The sequence below is a fragment of the Equus przewalskii genome, chromosome 8, assembly GCF_037783145.1.
Source record: "Equus przewalskii isolate Varuska chromosome 8, EquPr2, whole genome shotgun sequence".
Classification (NCBI taxonomy): domain Eukaryota; kingdom Metazoa; phylum Chordata; class Mammalia; order Perissodactyla; family Equidae; genus Equus; species Equus przewalskii.
The window spans coordinates 35,503,643-35,525,015 of NC_091838.1; the positions used below are offsets into that span (position 1 = coordinate 35,503,643).

General features: G+C 37.6%; 1 protein-coding gene across 4 annotated transcripts in view; it reads left to right on the plus strand.

Annotated features, from left to right (window-relative positions):
- PRKDC (protein kinase, DNA-activated, catalytic subunit) overlaps window positions 1–21,373 on the plus strand; it is a 202,059-nt gene that overhangs the window by 113,514 nt on the left and 67,172 nt on the right. For all 4 annotated transcript variants that reach the window (XR_011543431.1, XM_070631659.1, XM_070631657.1 and 1 more), the window contains 16 exons: window positions 1,714–1,892; window positions 3,480–3,648; window positions 3,897–3,962; window positions 5,078–5,150; window positions 6,233–6,381; window positions 9,907–10,044; window positions 10,262–10,381; window positions 13,038–13,181; window positions 14,760–14,911; window positions 15,537–15,668; window positions 16,884–16,995; window positions 17,572–17,696; window positions 17,782–17,931; window positions 19,060–19,233; window positions 19,893–19,991; window positions 20,998–21,205. Coding sequence is in view for 3 of the 4 variants with exons in the window: in XM_070631659.1 (XP_070487760.1) it covers window positions 1,714–1,892; window positions 3,480–3,648; window positions 3,897–3,962; window positions 5,078–5,150; window positions 6,233–6,381; window positions 9,907–10,044; window positions 10,262–10,381; window positions 13,038–13,181; window positions 14,760–14,911; window positions 15,537–15,668; window positions 16,884–16,995; window positions 17,572–17,696; window positions 17,782–17,931; window positions 19,060–19,233; window positions 19,893–19,991; window positions 20,998–21,205 (2,190 nt within the window). In the remaining variant the exon portion in view is untranslated. The remainder of the gene's footprint in view (window positions 1–1,713; window positions 1,893–3,479; window positions 3,649–3,896; window positions 3,963–5,077; window positions 5,151–6,232; window positions 6,382–9,906; window positions 10,045–10,261; window positions 10,382–13,037; window positions 13,182–14,759; window positions 14,912–15,536; window positions 15,669–16,883; window positions 16,996–17,571; window positions 17,697–17,781; window positions 17,932–19,059; window positions 19,234–19,892; window positions 19,992–20,997; window positions 21,206–21,373) is intronic.

The following is a 21,373-nucleotide window of genomic DNA, read 5'->3' on the forward strand; positions in this document are numbered from 1 at the left end:
GAGAGACTGAGAATTTCCCAAATCATCAAATTCTTATTCCCAATTATTACCTCATTTTATCTTTTGAACTTCAGACTTTATTATAAGCAGCAAAGAAGAAACCAGGCAGTATGTTCAGCAAATTCGTTTGGAAATCTTCTCAGCTAAATATTTAAGTGCATAGCTTACAAGTTTTGCTTTCTCCACAACTACAGAAGGCTTGTCTGCTAAGTTTCCTACTGCTGTATAACAAGGATTCCCTTTCCTCTAGTTTCCAAACATGTGTTCCTTATTTCCTTCTCAGACTTCACCAGCAACTGCTTTAGCGTCCATATTTCTACTAAAAATATGTTTATGATGATTGGCATATTCTCTAAGACAATATTGGCTTTCCCTCTCATGCTCTTCACTTTCTTCTGAGCTCTCAATACCAATGCCTTTTTGTGTGTGTGGATTTAATTATCCTTAACAATTTTTTTTTTTTTTTTTTTGAGGAAGATCAGCCCTGAGCTAACTGCTGACATTCCTCCTCTTTTTGCTGAGGAAGACCAGCCCTGAGCTAACACCCATGCCCATCTTCCTCTACTTTATATGTGGGACGCCCACCACAGCATGGTGTGCCAAGTCCGCACCCGGGATCTGAAATGGCGAACCCTGGGCCACCGAGAAGCGGAAGGTGCGCGCTTAACCCCCGCGCCACCGGGCCGCCCCCTCAACAGCAATGCCTTTAGTGTTGATATTTCTACCAACAGTCTCTGGTAGGCATTCTAGGCTTTTTCTGTCATGTGTGGCAGAATTCTTTCAGCCTCTACCCATCATCTAATTCCAAAGCCACCTTCATATTTTTGGACTTCGTTACAGTAGCCCCCAACTCTTGGAACCAAAATGTGTATTGGTTTCTTGAATCTGCTGTAATAAGTTACCATAAGCTTCTTGGCTTAGAACAACAGAAATTTATTCTCTCACAGTTTTGGAGGCCAGAAGTCCAAAATCAGTTTCAGTGAGCTGAAATCAAGGTGTTGCCAGGGTCACGCTTGCCCCAGCAACACTGAATATCCATTCCTTGCCTCTTCGAGCTTCTGGTGGCTGCATCACTCCAGTTTCTGCCTCCGTTGTCACATTGCCTTTTCCTGTCTATCTAATCTCCCACTGCGTCCTTCTTATAATATAGGTTACATGTGGTTTCATTTAGGGCCCACATGATCAATCCAAAATGACCTCCCCAAGTCAGGATCCTTAATCACATCTGCAAAGTCCTTTTTTTGCCTTATGAGGTTATATTCACAGGTTCTAGGGATTAGGATGTGGATATCTATTTTAGGGGGTGGGGAGCATCATTCAGCCCCTAAAATAATCCCCTTGGGAAACATTGTAAATATCCAAATGGGACATTGTTAATGTAGACTTCAGTATCATTGAAAATTTTGTTTTTTAGTACACTGCATTTTCACCTGCTGTTATCATGCCTTCAATGAGATTTTCTGCAAAAGTCGTATACTCATACCCTAAGCTCACTGTTGGACGTCATGCATTATTTCCGCCCACACTCAATGTAATACATCAACACTTATATACACATTTTAGATCCTGGTTTGTCTCTTATTGAAGTGATTTAACATCTTTTTTAAAATTATTTTCTATGTAAAGGGCATTGAGTATTAAATTTGATATGTTCAATAAAATATTTTTCATGTTTGATAAGACCAAAGATAATCGTTTGTTACTTTTTCTTAGCTGAATGAATCTGCCTTTGATACTCAAATCACCAAGAAGATGGGCTACTATAAGATGTTAGATGTGATGTATTCTCGTCTTCCAAAAGATGATGTTCACTCTAAGGAATCTAAAATTAATCAAGTTTTCCATGGCTCATGTATTACAGAAGGAAGTGAACTTACAAAGACACTTATTAAGTAAGATTTTAGTTAATTTTGGATTGTATTTGATTTGTTAATTACTACGTGTATATTTTTAGGGGTGTATTTAATGTGAATAAATGTTTGGTTAAATACTGAATTTTTATAGTTTCTTTTCTTATGTACAAACTACTTAGATGGACTTTAATTTAGCATGTTATTGGGTAATATTTTATTCTATACACATCTTTTATAAATAAAAAAACTTTTTTTATTTTGTTGTTTTATCCTATCGTTTTTCTCCCTCAATAGTTTGATATGTATGTATTTTTAGTGATATGATTTACAGTAAGAAGGGATCTAGTGTATTTTGTTTTTATATCATTTGAAATTAAAGGAATGTTAAATATTTTTAAGCAGGCGTTCTATAAAACATAAAGCAATCAAATACGTTTTCTCTAAAACTAGCCTTCTAGTGAAATTCCTTCTCAGTGAACATTGAACACAGACATTGCCGTGTCTCATTTGCATATCCAAAACAAACTTACCAGTACTACCCTAATTCCTATTTTGTCTCCTCGGTGAATGACGTCACCACCCACTGGTTGGCATAAACAAGAGCCTTAGGAGTCATATTTTGGTTTTCCTTTATCTTCATCTCTCCAACCTCTCTGCACACTTCGTCAGTCACCTGATCTGGTGGATTTTATGTCCTCAGTATTCCTGAAACCAGTGCCCTTATTTTATTCCCCTTCTATAGCCTTGCTGTGACATCCCTTGTGCTTTAGTGGACCACTGCAGCGATCTCCTTCAGAATTACTCTCCCTGCTCCTAGGCGTGTCGCTCTCATTTCTGTTCATACAGCTGCCAGAATGATAATGCATTTGTAATATGAACCTGATTGTTTCATTTCCCTGCCTAAACCCTTCAAAGGAACCTCATCTTCAGTAGGAGGGGTCAGCAAACTTTCACTGTAAAGGGCCCAATGGTCACTATTTTTGGCTTTGTGTTGCAACTGCTACACAGTACTTCAAAAGCAGCTGTGAGCAATACATAAATGAATGGGCATGTCTATGTTCTGGCAAAACTATTTTCAAAAGTAGTTGGTCACAAGGGCGTGATTTTATGACCCCATCCTGCAGAATGAAGTCCAGCTCCTTAGTATGGTAGGTGAACTCTTCAAGGAACCACCTCTATCCACCTTTTACTTGCTGCCAGCCACTGCTGCTTCCCGTTGATGAATGGGATGCTCTGAGCACACCATGAGGCTTATCTCTCTTCTCTTGGCTCGTGGTGCCCACGTATGTTTTTCCTTTGTCTAACGTATAATTCAAAATTCACTTATATTTGCTTAAAACTTTTCTTGGCTCCTTAGACTGGCGTACTGTCTATCCTCCTTGCTTCCATCTCTTAACTTACTGTTCTTGTTGCTGTCACTGTGCTTCCCACAGTCTGGGGAAATCTACAGACGGTGCCTCTTCTCTAATTGAGCACTTCTATTCCCAGTGCCTAGTACCAGGCGAGGCACAAACCTAACCCAAAAAAGGCTGAACTGAGTTGAGATCCTGTTGCCTGTCATTGTTGGGCTTGAGCAACAATTTCCTTGCTATATGAATTAATTTTTAACCTGAATCTACTCTGCAGATTGTGCTATGATGCCTTTACAGAGAACATGGCAGGTGAGAATCAGTTGCTGGAGAGGAGAAGACTTTACCATTGTGCTGCATACAACTGTGCCATTTCTGTTGTCTGCTGTGTCTTCAATGAATTAAAATTTTACCAAGGTTTTCTGTTTACTGAAAAACCAGAAAAGGTAGGCCTCTCCTGGAGTGTTCATTATTGCTGTTATTGTGGGATTTCAAAAGTTAAATTACATCAAAGTTATAATTTGTACCTTATTATGATATTAAACATATAGTTATTTTAGTACTGCATATACATATATATTTTAAAGCTGAAGTGCTTCTCCGTGAGCTATTAAGTAGTATTAATTCTATAGTAGCATCAGCATTAAGGATCTCTACCATTTAGATATTTTTATATGATTCTTTGGATTTACAGAACTTGCTTATTTTTGAAAATCTGATAGACTTGAAGCGCTGCTACACGTTTCCTATAGAAGTTGAGGTGAGTGAAATTTTTCAATGATGTTTCTAAGTTAAAAAAACTTACCAAGTACTTTTAGAGAAAGACATTTATTATGCTGAACATATTAGCTTCCCAGTATTCAACTCTGCTTTGAACTACAAAAACAGGCAGTTTCATGTAGTTCAACCTGAGGTACAATCTCAGGCAACTACAAAAAATTCATCATAACAATTTTTCTCTCGCTTAACTTGTAAAGGAGAGAAAATGCCAATAAAAGGAGCTATTGAACATATCCCGGAAGTTTTCTGAGTAAATTCCTCTGGTCAATGAAATTGAGATCCATCCAGATACAGAATTAGGACCCTGTGATTTGCCTAGGTGATTTGGCAGGATAATGGAGGTGCCACGAGCAGACATCATGGTAATAATTGGAAAACTCGCTCTGGCAAAGGTGATGAGCCTGATGTTAGCTAAGCCAAGTTCGACATGCCCGCCTCAGCAATTAGCGGGAAGGTTGTGACTGCGTTCTCTCACAGCCCAGTGGAATTGAGAAGTTGAGCAGAGTGCCAGTGCTCAAACACCATGGCCTTGCAGAACAGAGCTGGGCCAGGGGCTGACTTCACCACGTCTTAGTGGTGCATGGGTTCTTGTAAATGGTTGCTACCTGCCTTGTGCCCTTCTGGAACAAGACTGGAAGCTTTTTCCTAGACATGCATTCAAAGAACTAAAAATCCAAAAAATAATAGCATTAGTTTATTAAGCGTTCAGACACTCGCTATAGGTTACTTCTAAACTTTACAACAGCACTTTAAGGTGCTATGATATGTCATAACCATATAGTTGAGGAAACTGAGGCTTATGGGTCAAGTACAAACTATTGGTAATCCAGGCATGTGGCTTTAAGAGCACACTAGGTCCCAGAGCCCAGAGGGGAGGCAGGTGCCTCTGTGGGGTTCTATGGGACTCTGTGGGGAAAACTTTTCTTGAGGGCCCGCACCTGTCTTTCTTTCTGGATATTTTTGAATGCTTTTAAATTTGATAAAAGTTTTGTTTAAAAATTAATATTTTTTTGCCAAATTGCTACTAAAATAGAAAACATGTGACCATGATTCTAAAAAGTTTTAAATTGTGTATTTATTTTGCCTAATAATTAGGTTCCTATGGAGAGAAAGAAAAAGTACCTTGAAATTAGAAAAGAAGCCAGGGAAGCAGCAAGTGGGGATTCAGGTATGACATTTTCAAAATGATGAGAAAGATTCTAGTAGTTGGTATTGGTTATGTAAATGTAAAATATTTTAAATATCTGAAAACATTGAAATTGAGTTTGAAAAATTTTTATTTTTAAGATTGCAAATGGAATTGTATTTTTAAAGAAATGCAATTAGCTAAACTTTAATTGCATAGAAAGACCTCAAAGTGGCCACTGGGGGCTCAGATATAGTATGCTTTTTTTAAAAAAGTGAAAATTGGCTTGATATTTATTAGTTTGCATATAGATTGTGTTTGTATGTTATTTAGATACATGTAGAAATCTGTGTTAAAATACAAGTTCCATCCTGCCATTTTTCTGCTCCAAACTTCCCGTCAGCTCCCTCCTCCCTCAGGATGGAGCTGCCCAAGGCCCCTGAGCTACCAACCAGCTCCCTGCCACTCTCTTTCCTGTTCACAGGCCCCCTGCCTGTGCCTGTAGGCATCAGGCTCACGTTCGCCCCAGGGCATTTGCTCATGATGTTCCCTCAGCCTAGAATACTCTTGGCCCCAGATGCATGGCTTAGGAGGTTTTGTTTAATGTCAACTTCTGAAGGAGGTTCTCCTTTGCCTTTCTATGTAAAATTCACCCTCTCTCCCGCTACATGCCCCTTGTTTCCATTTTTTGCTAATTTTTCTTTATAGCTTTTTTTTAAAATTTGAGAGTAAAATTTGGACCAGTTTTCTAAATTCTTTACATATTTTTGATTAGTTGTTCTTTAGTAGTATCTCTTCCCACGTTTATGTTAGACTTTATAGGTAAAATGTATGTCATCAAAATTTTAAATGCAAAGAAATTCTATTAATAGCATATCTAAAAATTAGAAATAGTTTAACTTAATTTCTTTGCCCATGATAATAGAGAATAACTGCTCAATAATGACAAAAGCAAAAGGAGCATGTCCTTTTTGCTTTGTTAATCTGGATAATGAGTTGAGAATCACAGGATTTATGAAAGCCTTAGTTAAAAGTATTCTTTAATTTTAATACCACTTGAAACTTAGAAAAATACATTTCTTACTAATTTGAATAAATGTATTATCTTCTTATTTATATTTCAGATGGTCCTCGTTATATATCTTCCTTGTCATATTTGGCAGACAGTAGCCTGAGTGAGGAAATGAGTCAATTTGATTTCTCGACTGGAGTGCAGAGCTATTCATATAGTTCCCAAGACCCTAAATCTACCACTGCTCATTTTCGGAGACAGGTGATCACATTTCACGTATTTGAGAATATCGTTGGCATTTGTAAAGGAAGGGGGGCTCCTTTGTTCCAGGGGAAGCCACTTCTTTGTTTGTCAGTAGTTCTCAGAAAATAGAGTTAGTTTGGAGAATTTTCGAAGATCTAAGCACCAGCCTTTCATCCTGTAGCCTCAGCAATCTGACTTTATCAGCACAGGAAAGAAGGCTCTCTCCAAGGGCTGATTCACATTAGCCAGTCTCCCCGAGATTAGTGTTTTAAATCAGAACCTCACTTAAGGATTTCCAGTGGGAGAGATAATAACCATAGAGACTCAAATGCTGGTGCTGATATGACTGTTGCAGTTTCTCTCTGGAGAGAATGAAGGAGCTGTTCAAATATTTGATGTTATCAAACTAAGATAACTGAATGCATCCATGTTCACAAGTGATAGCTTAATTCTTAAAGAGTAAATTCTTGGTGACAAGGGTGTGGAGTATGGAATGGTTTTAATTATTATTTTTACAGGTAAAATTCAGTCTTTTTCTTTTTGGGTCCCAGCAGCTTATACAGTTGTCCTGTACCTCAAGCTTTTTTTAACCTAGATTAATCTCACTCTTGTCCATTCTTTCAGAGAGAAGACCTGCTGTGTGTTTGTATCCCCTCCCTTGTACCCCTCTACTGTTCTTTCTCTCCCTCACCATCTCTCTCTCTCTCTGGGCTCTCATCTCTACCTCTCTGTACCAGACTGTCAGAGTCTGTGTATGTTTTAAAGTTTTTTCTATCATATGTGACTTTCGTGTCTGCATCCCAATAGGAAATCATTCTCAGACCTTCTTTCATGATTGTTCTAGCCTTCTTTGCAATTAGCTGTTTTGATATTGCAGGAAGGTAGGACTGGTTAACGTTTGTGTGCCCTTCCTCTGTTTACTATTCTTTATTTTGTAAGGTGACATGCTTTTTTTGAATTTTGGAATAATTTCTAATTTAAGAGTTGCATAAATAGTACAAGGTACTCCTGTGTGTTCTTCACTCAGAGACCCCACTCAGGATTTGCCTGTTGTCTTGATAACGTCTTTTATAGCAGGAGCATCTAGTCCAGGACCACATGGTGCACCCACCCACCATGTCCTTGTACTAGAATGCCTCTTGGTTAGTGTTTGTTCAAGACTTCCTTTCAAGCAGACCAGGAATTTTGGCAAGAATATGACAGGATGATGCTGTATTCTGCTTGTGAGAGATGTTGACCTCATTTTCTGGGGAGATTTTTCGAGATTATGTAAAATCTCTTCTTCAAATCACTTTCACCCACTAGTTTTTAACATCCTTTGATGTCTGTTCCCTGAGTTAACTATTGCTATGCTGGTTGCAGAATGATAATTTTCTAATTCTATCACTGCTCCTTCATTTATTAGTTGGCCTTCTACTGCAATGAAGAGCTTTCTCTTTTCTCCATTTATTTTGTTTTAATTTTTATCATTGTGATCTCCTGGATTCTTATTTTGCTTAGTGGGTTATCATTTATTTTGATGCTCAGATTGTCCCAGATTTGGCCAGCGGGCATCCCTTCATGCAGGTGCCTGTGTTCTTTTGACATATCCATGTCATTCTTTGAGCAGTTCCTTACTTGCTAGCACAAGGAAACGTGCGAAGGTGGTCTCATTCTTTCCCTGTCCCAACTTTGGACTGGGCCATCTCCCTAGTGAGCCCTCCTTCCTGTGGGTGGAGAGTGGTAGGAAGCTCCTTGCAAGCCTTCTCATGGACAGAGATAGGAAACGTGTAGGTAGACACACACAAGTTCCCGCAGATACATTTGATTCCCAAGCTTTTGCCTTTTCCAGTGAGGCATGCACTGACTCACTCCCTCTTCCCCTTGACCCCCCTGCCCTCCTCCGTACACTGACGCCCTCCTGGAGTAGGCCCTGAACTGCAGGCAGATACCCTATTCTGTCTACCTCCCCGACCCCCGACACTGCCAGGCCCCTCTTGGCTCACTTCAGTCTGCTCAATGGCCTTTTGCCTAAGAAGGGAAGAAGTAGGAGTGATATGTTTTTGAAATTGAGTTTGATTATGTTTAGGAGTTGATTATGTTTTTTATGTACTTTTTGTTGCCCCTGGGGTTGAATTCTCTCTTTTTTTAATGAATGCTTCAAGGGGGATCCTATTCATTAATTCTTTCACTGAAATTATGTCATACGTTTGTGCTGAGTAGTAAGAAAAGTGTGACTATGTTCTATTACGGTTACATTGTCTAGTAAGACTCATCTTTCATTAATAGGCCTTTTACATCAAGGCATCTTGGGTTCACTCCTCATTCCTTTGATCTGATCGCATGACCTGAGTCTCCAGTTTCAGATCTCTTGTCCTTGTGAGCAGCATCTTGAGATACAATGATTCTCATAAAAATGTGTTAAGTAGATCTGAATACAGTCAAATATTGTGATTAACTCCTTTGATACCTTACCACATGTATAGAAAAAGGGACATTAAGATTGCTCTGATGGATTTTATGGCTCACTGAATGTGTCTTTTTTTTCTCTTGTCTCGTATAATCCTGCTTGCATACAAAATTTACTATTTTACGTTTAGCCTTGCTGTTACTAAAACATAAAACCACTTCCTATCATTTCTAAAATCCCCGATTTATGGAAATTATTTGTTATCTTTGGGAGGAATTGCATTTCTAAATACTGTCCATTTTGGGAAGTGACATTTTGGAATAGTTCCTGCCACTGGGGCAGACAGAATTAGAAAATTTATCTAGGGCCGTTTTTACTACTCTTTCTACTTGATCTCCACAAGCACTTAGTGTCTCCATGTTGAATTTTAGCTGTCCAAAATTTCCTCTCAGGATTTGTCAAGTCTTTCTTTCTTGCAAGTGATTTATACTAGGAAATACCCAGATAAATTACTCAACCCTACATATGTGTGTATAAAATTTACTGTATATGTATATAAAACCTCAGTTCAGCATTACACTTCTGAAATCATTGTCACTGCTTATTTTCACAGAATTGTAGGGTCAAGAATGGTTTAAAAGTTTTGTTCTATTATTGGTTAAAATTTTGAGGCAAATTAAGGACTTTACAGAGTTTTTCAAATTACTGAGAAAAAGTTAGGTAAAAATTTATCCTTTAATGATACTTAAATAGCTCTGCCTTTTCCATAACGTGGCAACTAAGAATCGTAGAAACTGTTGCTCTCAAGGTGTTGAGGGTTCTGGGGCCTCCAAGACACACACATTTATGGAAAGGGCTTGGTGTTTGTATAAAGCAGCATGTCTGCATGGATGCTTTGACCTAATTGTGACCCCAAGGAAGTGACCATGCAGATGGGTCAAAGGGGAAATACATACCTAGAATGTAAGCAAGACATGAGTCCTGTTTAGTTTTTAGTTGTTTAATAAGAAAACATAACGAATGTGTTGGATATTACCACCAAATTATCACTGTTATCCAAGTGTGTTTCCTGATATTGCCCAAAAAATCAGAATGTTATGTACACTGTAATTTTAACAGTGCAGTCTGTATCATTGGATTCTTCGTTTTCCTAGAAACATAAAGAGTCCATGATCCAAGATGATATCCTGGAGTTAGAGATGGATGAACTCAATCAACACGAATGTATGGCAACTATGACTGCTCTGATTAAGCACATGCAGAGAAATCAGATCCTCCCTAAGGAAGAAGAGGTCTTTTTCTGCTCATCTTATATTGTCTAACTTAATTCTATTTATTGGTATCATGTTAAGATTGAACATTTAATATTGAAGACTAAACCAAATCCATATCAAGTAAACATAATGTTTTTGTTGCTGATATCTTACTTTGTCATTGTGGTCTCATAATATCAAATTATGAAGTTATTTTAGTCTACTTTTTACGGTAATTTTGAGTGTATCATTTCAGGGTTCAGTGCCAAGAAATCTTCCTCCTTGGATGAAATTTCTTCATGACAAACTAGGAAATCCATCAATATCATTAAATATCCGTCTCTTCTTAGCCAAGCTTGTTATTAATACAGAAGAAGTAAGTAATTTATTATTTCTTTAAAAATTTTTTGCAATTATATGCATAATTGCATACTTAAAAAGAAAACCACGACAAAGAAAGATGTAAAGGGACAGAACATCACATTTTTGTTCTCTAAGTAACTTAGCCAACCATATTTATTTATTTGTTCAACATCACTCTTTTATTATTTCTTTTAAAACATGTAAATTAGCTTCTATTGAGTTAGAAGTGATCTTTGTATAGTACCTGTGTTGGCACCTTTCCTATGGCTGCCAGCCTTCTTGGTTTGTAGTAGCGAAGAAGGTAGTGAAAATATTTCTGTTAACTCTGTATGAAAAATAGCTGACTCTTTTAGAATTGCAGAATTTATCAATTGATCTACATACAGCACCTCATCAGGGAGGAACCTCTTCTACCAGTGCGAGTTAGGGCAGATTTTCAAGAGAGCTCTTGAGCTAAGTGTTGTGAAGTACAGTGGGAGTTGACATTCTGCATAGAAGGAGCACTGTGAACAGAGATAGCCCGTGAGAAAGCCCAGCACATACTCACTGACTGCACAGACTATGGGCACATGGTCCAGAGGAGAGGTGTGAGTGGCATGGCCACAGGTGCAAGGGCAGGTGACCTGGGCCAGGCCATTGGAGTTGATACAAAGGATCTGATTCAGTTGTTGCGGAGCAGGGAACAGTCAAGGGTGCTAAGTGGAGGAGTGACATAGTCCACTTTGCCCCAGAGAAAGTCCTTCTAGGCAGCACTGCAAATGTGAGCCAAAGGCTGGGAGGCTGTTGTGAGATGGTTGAGAGGGCTAACCTGGGACTACAGCAAGGCCTGTGTTCCTTAGAATCACACTTGATTGCTAGCTCCTTGGGCTGCCATAACAAAGTAACACAAAATGGGTGGCTTAAACCACAGAGACTTACTATCTCGTGGTTCTGAAAGCCAGAAGTCTGTGATCAAGGTGTTAGTAGGTTTGGTTCCTTCCCAGGGCCGTGGCAGAGAATCTGTTCCAGGCCTCTCCCAACTTGTGGTGGCCTCAGGCATTTCTTGGCATCTCAGTGATGTTCTCCTGGAGCCTTCACTTTGTCTTCCCTCTCTGCATCTGTCTCAATAGATACAAATTTCCACTTTTAATAAGGACACTGTCATTGGATTAAGGCCAACCCTAATTACCTCTCTTAACTTGACAATCTTCAAATACCCTGTTTCTAAATAAGATCGCGTTTACAGATGCCAGGAATTAGGATTTCAACATCCTTTTGCAGGGCACAATTCAATCTGTAACACTCAGGGGTCGCGTGATTTCTAGCTCATGTTGCTGTAAGTACTGACTTGATAGAAAAGTATCTGGTATCTTTGGTATCTTTGTTTTTTGGATGATTTCTTGGTTGGCTAGGTGAGGGTAGGTGGGTTGACAAAGAAGCATGCTGAATTGTGTTCACACATGTGGATGTCAGGTGCCTCTGAGACGTCATTGAGAGATGTCCCTGGAGCAATGTACATATCTGGAGCTCGGGAGTGATCAGGGTAGTGGTTTCCAAAGGGGATGTTTTAGACAATCTGTCTGTTGTCTTATGGAAGAAAATGTTAGAACCTGTATTTACATCTGTTTTGAAAATTTCAGCCTTTTAATTTATCTGTTTCTCATAGTTTAATAATATAAGAAAGAAGTTTATGTTTATGTTTTATAAATAAACCAAAAGACATACATGGAGAGTTTTCCAACTTTTTTTTTGGGGGGGGAGGAAGATTGGCCCTAAGCTAACATCCATTGCCAGTCTTCTTCTTTTTGCTTGAGGAAGATTGTCCCTGACCTAACATCTGTGCCCATTTCCTCTATTTTGTATGGGGGATGCCACTACAGCGTGGCTCAATGAGCGGTATGTAGGTCTGCACCTGGGATCCGAACCTGTGCACCCCAGGCCACTGAAGCAGAGTATGTGAACCTAACCACTACACCACCGGCTGGCCCCTTGTTCCAACCTTTTTTACTTGTGGAGTGCATGATCAGAAAAGATTTGAGACCACACAGATTTAAGCTGTGAGAGTAGATGAGAAATCTCTGAGAAAACATATTTGAAAAAAAAATGGTGGCAATGGTTAAGAAGACAGTTTGACTTATACTTTAATCTGTTCTTTTGCATCAAAATAGCATTCTCTTGCAATTTCTAAAATAAATTAAATGGATACATTTTATTTAGATTTCAGAGATCTTGGGCATATGAGGTCTATAACAGAATGACTTTATAATGTAGGAAGAAATGAAAAAAAATTAGCCACATACACCTACTAATTTTTAGATTCTCATTCTTCATATACCCTATGTGTTTGCATAAAATAAAAGTAGAATTCTCTACAGCTGCATATTATGCACATGGAGCAAGGTTGATTCAGAATATTTTTATTTTTATTTCTACATGCATAGTTATATCGGAAAGGTTTTAAGCAAAGGAGATCGATAACAAATCCATTTCCATTGAATTGTGCTTTCAGGGGCTCGTGAGGAGAGAATTCAACAGAGAATCTAGTCTGATTAAGTGGGATAATTGTTGGGATTTACATCTGTTTTGGGTTTAGGTCAAGTCATAATATAAAATTTTAGCTGCTGGAGGATATATTTCTGAATTGATATTGGTATTCAAAACAATTCTTTGATTTTTAAATTCTCTCCTAGGTCTTTCGTCCTTACGCGAGATACTGGCTCAGCCCCTTGCTGCAGCTGGTTGTTTCTGGAAACAACGGAGGAGAAGGAATTCACTATATGGTGGTTGAGATAGTGGTTATTATTCTTTCATGGACAGGATTAGCTACTCCTATAGTAAGGATGGATACATCTTTTATGTAGTAATATATCAGTCTTTTGCTGATACTTAAATAGAGCATGCAACAAATAATTCTGGCTCCTCTTCATGTCTTGAGTCATCATTTTTAGCATTAATTGTCATATTGCTTTGGTGCTCTACTAAATGGCCTTGTACTGCTTTAGTTCTGTTTTCTTTTGTCTGCTTTTGATAATTCCTCTCATCTTGCTTTTTATTTTATCACCTTGCTATCAGATGTTTGTTTCATTTGTTGCTTTTACTTTCTAGGAGCTTGGAACCTAGATAATTGGTTTCTTAAAATTATGTATAAAATAAATGTCAATAGACCCTGAATGTGAGATTCTGAAAACTTCTGCCGTGACTGAAGCCCCTGGATTTTTTGACATTTCTTTGGCCAGCTTATCTGCTTCCAGAGTATTGACTGTGATCTATAATGGTAGAGATTCTTAAAAAAGTGCCTGCCAGATGAATGACACTGTGTTGTACTGAAGCAAGCTTATGGCATCCACCAGTAAAGATTCGTGTGTGTTGGAGCTTTGCCCCTTCATTTAAAAACATTAGCACTAATAATGTACAAAAGTTTTCATTGAAGGATATCCTAGGAACAGTCTTTATTAAACATAATATATATACATATAGCTTTTACATATATTTGTGTCTGGATGTGGAATCTCATTTCAAAGTAAACCAAATTTAAATTTCTTAGCTTTAATGTGATAAAATAATTTGTAGTCTGCTTAATAATATGAAAAAATTAAGAGAATGATTAGTTTAATTTAGGAACCATTGGAAAAAGTTGACTGAAACGCCAGGATCTCAGCTGAGCTTCAGAGAGCTGAAACCACTAGTTGATGGAATAGCCAATTAAACCAACAGCAAGCCAAAATGAAAGACACAATGAAGGCTTTAATCACTCATTGCAATGGTGTAAGCATGAGGCTTAAACCAGAGAATGCGCTGACTCCCCCTGTTCCATTTTCCTCCGTGGTACAATGTACTGGTTGAGAGTCAGGTGGATCAGCACAGATCTGAGGCTCCTCTCACAGTGGAGGGAGCCCCAAATTAAAGACCCTAGCAGTTTTATGGGACCTTGGAGTTGGGAGACTTGCGAGAGGAAAGGGCTAGCAGTCAAAAAGCACTGGGTACTGAGTCAGAGTTAGGTACAGTGTCTTCAGAGTTCCCCTTCCTCCCCCTCTTAAGGAGGTCTCAGCAGAGGCACCTGAGGAGGATAAAGAGGCCTAGGAATGAAGACACCTGGACTAGGAATGCAAATATGTGGAAGAGCAGGACCAGTCGGGGCCTGAGTGTGTGACTACAACTGCCTTTTGAGACTTCATTGTACAGGCTGTGTTCCAAGTCTGGTGTGGGGAGGGCAGCTTCCTCCTGGGGCCTGTCAGGTAAAGCCTTTGTAATTGCCTGTATTTGGACCTGAAAAATCACAGGTAGATTTTCAGTCAGGAAGCAGACTCCTCAGTAGAATGCCAGATTTCTTTCATAAATGGACTTTTGGATTGAAAACTGCTTTTCCAGAAGGGAATGCTACATATTAATAGAGAATTTCCATACCTTTTTAGGGTGTCCCTAAAGATGAAGTGTTAGCAAATCGATTGCTTCATTTCCTAATGAAACATGTTTTTCATCAAAAAAGAGCTGTATTTAGACACAACCTCGAAATTATAAAAACCCTTGTTGAATGCTGGAAGGATTGTTTATCCATCCCTTACAGGTATAAATTTACTATATTTTGCAATATTGTTTAGAAATTTTTTAAATGTAGCATGTTGTAAATAGTGATGACAATGAAATTTAATTATTTGAAATGATAGGAGGAGGAATATAATTTGAAATAGAATCTATTTATAAGGATATAATACTGCTGTTAATAAAATCACAACCTCCAAAGTTTGACCCTAGAAGCATCTCGAGGCAGGCCATTGCCTCCAGGTAGTCCCCGCTCCATCCCTCAGCTCACCTTTGGCTTTTCCCCCACACTGTGCACTTGGGCTGTGGCCCTGTCCTTTATTGTCCCAGCCCAGGGGTGAACTGTGGGAATTTTATTTGATTCTCTTATAGCACAGCGTAAGGCAAGCTAAAACTTTCAAAAGGTTTTACTATCAACTAAGGGAGAATTTGGGCAAATAATTACATTATAAAGAAAGAAAAAACTGCCTATGTTCCAAAACTAGGATAACCTGGATGCAAACAAAGAAGGTATTAGCAAGAGGGATGTTAGATGTGGGAAAAGAAAAAGTATTTCTTACTCTGAAAATTGGCTATAGAAAATTTTATTTGTCTTCTTGGTTATTTTATTATGTGGCAATCTATATTTTTCCTTTATGCTTATGTTTCAGGTTAATATTTGAAAAGTTTTCCAGTACAGATCCTAATTCTAAAGACAATTCAGTAGGAATTCAATTACTAGGCATTGTAATGGCCAATAACTTGCCTCCTTATGACCCAAAATGTGGCATAGAGAGCATAAAGTAAGTATCATAGTTTTTGCTGTGATTCTTTTTTAGGTTAAAATATACCTGAAATGGATTGACAGTATGGTTTAGTTTTGATAAATTTAAGGTTAAAATATGTTAAAAATATTTCTACCTAAATTTAGATAGTTGGGTTTTAGAGGTCATTTGGACAAAGAAATATGTTAATGGAGTGAGTGAAGAAAGTAAGTTTTTAAAAATTAGTGTAATTGTCTCATGCACATTTGGCAGATAAGAAGTGTTAGCTATTTTCTTTCTTTTCGAAACTGACATTTTCAGCATTTCCCCTGAAAGCACATGAGTTCTGTGAGACCATTCTCTCTAGAATCTATGAACATGAAAGGGGACCCTCCTAGACCTATGCTGCCTGTCCCTCTGCTTGCTGCTGTGACTGCAGTGGCACTACCCCTCTGTTGTGGCCCTTCACAGGTGGGCATGGCTGCCAGCGCTACCATGAAGGAGAGGACCTTCAGTAAGATAATTTTGTAACATCACAAAAAGTCACTTCATTGTTGTTTTAGGATTTTTGAAAAGTCACTGTTCACATCATGGTTACTTAATGGATTTCAGCATGTGCCTTGCTAGCTTTTCCCGTTTCTTTGGAAGTGTCTTACTCTATCTGGTTGGTCTTCCTCGGTTAGCCTCCCCAGTCACCAGTTATACCAGTTGCCTGGTTTCATAGACATCATGTGGCTCAACACAGATTCAATGGGAAACAGTTTACTTTTAGACAGGTTACTTTTTGGAGCTTTGGTTTCCCCAGTGACAATCTTAGAGAGCCACTGTGAGCTGAAGGTTAACATTGTGCTGCCTGCAAAGTCAGTGAGCGCTGCGCTCCTGCTCACTCTTTCTCATCATTTCATTGTCCTTCTCTTGTCACAGTACATGGCTTTGAAAGGGAGTCAGTCAATCCTAATCTTGTATGATAGCTTTTTTCAATACAGTTTTTATAGTATCTAGCATTGTGTTTTGCGTTGACTACAGCAGGTCCTGTGTAATTGAACCATGGACTTTACTATGCCTTCCTGGTCAGTGTCAGAGCCTTAAATACATCTTCACATATGTATTCACACAAATAATTTGCATCAAGTTTTAGGTTTCGTATTTTCTCAGTATGTGATATTAATATGGCATAAGGAGTAAAATTATATTTTAGTGTCAAAAAACAGAATGGATTATTTAATGCATGTTTATTTTCTATATTTGTTTTAGATACTTTCAAGCTTTGGTCAATAATATGTCCTTTGTAAAATATAGAGAGGTATATGCAGCAGCGGCAGAAGTTCTAGGACTTGTTCTTCGATATATTACTGAGAGAGAAAATGTGAGTGTGTTGTACAATCTTAAATAAATTATTCTTTTTCATTTTTGATTTATCATAACACTTGGTACTTAGATCCTCTATACTATAAGAAGCCGAAGTGGGCATTCTGTATTTATTAGTATTTTATTCTTTCCCACTGTATACAGTGCTCAGTTTCTTTTAAAGAGGGCATATGATTCTGGTTTGTGTGAATATTTGATCAGAGATGTGAACACTTCATCATTAAAGTATCTTAAACAATATTTAGTCACTGATTTTAGTTCAGCTTCTCAAATGATTGTTAGCAGTGTTTTGGTGTCAGAAGGAAGCTTGAACTGGATTCTGCCAGAGCTAGTAGCACAAAACACGCATGGTTATGGCCTGGCTCACCTGAACTCAAGGCCCCAGAGCCTCCAGTGGTGTCCGGTGGTTAGTACAGACCCAGGGTCACTCCTGGCACTTCACCTGGTAAACACTGTTGTCAATGATAACACTTCACACCTTCCTTGGGTTCATATAACTATTCAAGATAAACCTATTTTAAGTACTTAACATGTTTTCACCTTTGGGTATTTGAAAAGAAACTTAATTTTTCAGATACTGGAGGAGTCTGTGTGTGAACTGGTCATAAAACAGTTGAAGCAACATCAGAATACGATGGAGGACAAATTTATTGTGTGCTTGAACAAAGCTGTGAAGAACTTCCCTCCTCTTGCTGATAGGTAGGATGTCAGTTGTAGTGAACGTCCTGTGGCGGGAGAGGGTCTGCGACTGTCCTCCCACTCACTGGCCATTCCTACTGGTTAGGTTTATGAACACCGTGTTCTTCCTGCTGCCAAAATTTCATGGCGTGATGAAGACTCTCTGTCTGGAGGTGGTGCTGTGTCGTGCAGAGGAAATAACAGATCTATACTTACAGTTAAAGAGCAAGGATTTCATTCAAGTCATGAGACATAGGTGAGTGGAAAACTAGCCCCAAGTTCTTGGATGCAGCTGGCTCATAAAATGTTCCTTTGTTCAGCTGTCTCTCCAACTCAGAAAGAACTTGTAGGTTTTTGTGAAATGTGTATTTGTGAAGTTTGAATCTGAGAAGAAAAGGTGGTGGGCCTGGCCCTCCTGCCTTCCCTGACCTGGCACCTTGGGGAGGCCACACCTCAGGGATTGTCTAAGGCTCTTTTCAGATTTAAAATGCATGGTTTTGAGTTCTGTATCTCTTTTGCCAGGTAAGAGGCTTCCATGATTTGTGAAAATTATTCATTTATTTTCAGAATTGTAGTATACTGTTAAAGTAAATATTAAAGAGAATGCTATTGACCACTTGTAATATTTTTATTTCTCTGTACTCTATCCTAGTCTTGTCCATATACATATTTTTTACATAGTGATAAATTATTGATAAATGTGTAATGTGCCAGTAACAAAGAATGTATGTCATTGTGTTCTGATATCCTTCATTAATCATTTACTGAGTATCTACTATGTTTAATGCATTAAGCTGGACACTTTAAGGAGAAAAAGGTACACAAAACAAGGAGATAGGTGTGCATCTCATTTGGGACCCAGACTACACTTAACCCAGCTATGTGACACGGTGACCTAACACTTGAAATAATTTTTTTAAGTTATGAAATCCTTTATGTTTAGCTTATTTTGTTTGACCTTTTCAGTTTTTTTAAATAATAAACTTTTTATTTTTGAATAATTGTATATTTACAGACAAGTTAAAAGATAGTACAGAGTTCCCACATACCCTTCATCGAATTTCCCATCTTACATAATCATAGTATGTTGTCAAAACTAAGAAATTAAAATTAGTATATTACTGTTAACTAAACTAGACTTTATATGTCCTTTTTCTATTCCAGGATCCAATTCAGGACACCACATTGAATTAATTTATTTTTAATAATCTAGCCCATGATAATTATTTTTAAGAATGTTATTTTTATATAAGTGTAATATTACCTATTATAACAAATTTTAAAATACAGAACAACACAAAGAAGAAAAAGTTACATATCAGATCTGAAGGTATAATAATAAAAATTGTTAAATTTGTGTTTTTTAAAAAATATGTCATTATAGAGATGATGAAAGACAAAAAGTGTGTTTGGACATAATTTATAAGATGATGGCAAAATTGAAACCAGTAGAACTTCGAGAACTTCTGAATCCTGTTGTAGAATTCATTTCTCATCCTTCTCCAGTGTGTAGGGAACAAATGTATAACATTCTCATGTGGATTCATGACAATTATCGGTAAGCTCTACATTGACATTTTAAATTAATTTATTAAGGGGTCTTTTGGCTGCCTTTAGCAATCTGGAACAGATTATAATAAATAAAACATTTTTAAACTAATAATAATTAAAACGAGTTTATTTTAGCATATTGAAATGTATCCTTATTTTAACTCATTTTACCTATGTGTGGGAAGTATTCAAAATGTGAAATTATTGGTTGAGCTAAAAGTGTGTAAGTGTCCTGCTTTATAAAATATGTTTTCATAGTTATCTCTTTTGAGGTCTGACAAGATTAAGAAAATAAATTCTGCCTAGATGTCTTCATTCTTCAGGACTGCCATCATACCACTTCCCACCGGGGCTAGGCCCATCCTAGGACCTCTTAGCGCTCCCAGGGAGCCCTCTGCAGCCCTGCTCCCACCTTCCACCGCCTCTCTCCTATGCATGTGAGCCCTATCACACTGTGAGGGGGTGATGATATTCACTTGGGCTTGCAGAGGCACCGAAAGAAAGTGTCAGTGTACATATGTGGGACAGTGGGTTCTTCTATGATTTTGGAAGTTAAAGTTCCATGGGAGAAGCCAGATTTTTTTTTTACTTTAACTCTGGACAGTATTATCAGGGTTGAATAAAAGTGATAGAGTTTATGTTTTGTCATTTTGTTATTTTTCTCAGAGATCCAGAAAGTCAAGCAGATGACGACTCCCAGGAAATATTTAAGTTGGCAAAAGATGTGTTGATTCAAGGATTGATCGATGAGAACCCTGGGCTTCAGTATGTGCTCCTCCTGGAATAATTGGGCCAGGACAAATAGATTTAGGGATATTTCTTTCTAAACTAACATAGAGTATTTTTCAGCAGTTTTAGAAATGTATTTGCAGTATTAGCATTATCTCTGCCTCTTACATTTATAATGTTTAATAAAGATGTATTTTAAATCATATTAAGACTTTAAAACCCTGACAAGTTACTTTAATATAAACTCTTGAAAAAGTGGTGTGGATAAAGCTTTCTCCGCTATTGCAGGCAATTAAAGTGTTTGAAAATGAAAAGAGAATCTGTAATGACAATTATTATGTTTCCCATTCAACTAAAATAGTTGAGATAACACTATGCATATGAATATTGAATGAAAAGTTTGAAACCTTAGAAATAGGAGAAGACTATATTACTTGTATATGGTATGAATGGTGATTGTTCTCCTCTAAAATGCCTACCCTAACTCAGTTATATGAATATTTTATCAAGTACTAAAAGAAAGGGCATAAACTTTTTGTATGAGTCTATATGTCAATTAATTTCCCATTCTGCTGCAGTTTTAAATTCATTGAGCTTTTAAAAATTGTATTTTGATCTCATAAGCATTGATAAATTATAAAGCCTAATCTGGTTTTTGACGAATTTTTGAATATTTTGTGGAACTAATTTTGGAGTAAATTGTTTTAGCAAGGCAGTGAAGGGTTATATGTAATTTCTTAACATGTTTTCTCAAGTTTCAAATTAGTTAATATTATGTACTCATCACTAAAAACTTCCCAGGTAATAGAGATGAGAATAATATTTCTCACCACTTGTTAAATATGCTTAAGTTTTGGAATATTCCCTTCCTTTAATGCATGTGATTGTTCTTAGCTCAGATTAAACTCTTTATACAATTTTGAATGTGGTTTCCCTCTAGGTTAGAGGAAAAACTGTACCTTCTTCACATGATGCCAAGTTTACAGCATCCTCTCATTTGCCAATATCTAAGCAATATGCTTCCTTCTTCTCTGCTTTTCAGATTAATTATTCGAAATTTCTGGAGTCATGAAACTAGGTTACCTTCAAATACCTTGGATCGATTGTTGGCACTAAATTCCCTATATTCTCCTAAGATAGAAGCACACTTTTTAAGTTTAGCAACAGATTTTCTGCTTGAAATGACCAGCGTGAGCCCAGATTATTCAAACCCTATGTTTGAGCATCCTCTGTCAGAATGCAAATTTCAGGTAAAGTGTTTGTCCCTGTAATAGTAAGATTTACAAGTTTTCCCTGCCCGTCAACAAACATTTTCTAATAGTGTTAAACTGGCTTTTTAAAAAAATTATACTTGACATATTATAGTAGTTTCAGACATACAACATAAGGATTCAATATTTGTATATATTGTGAAATGA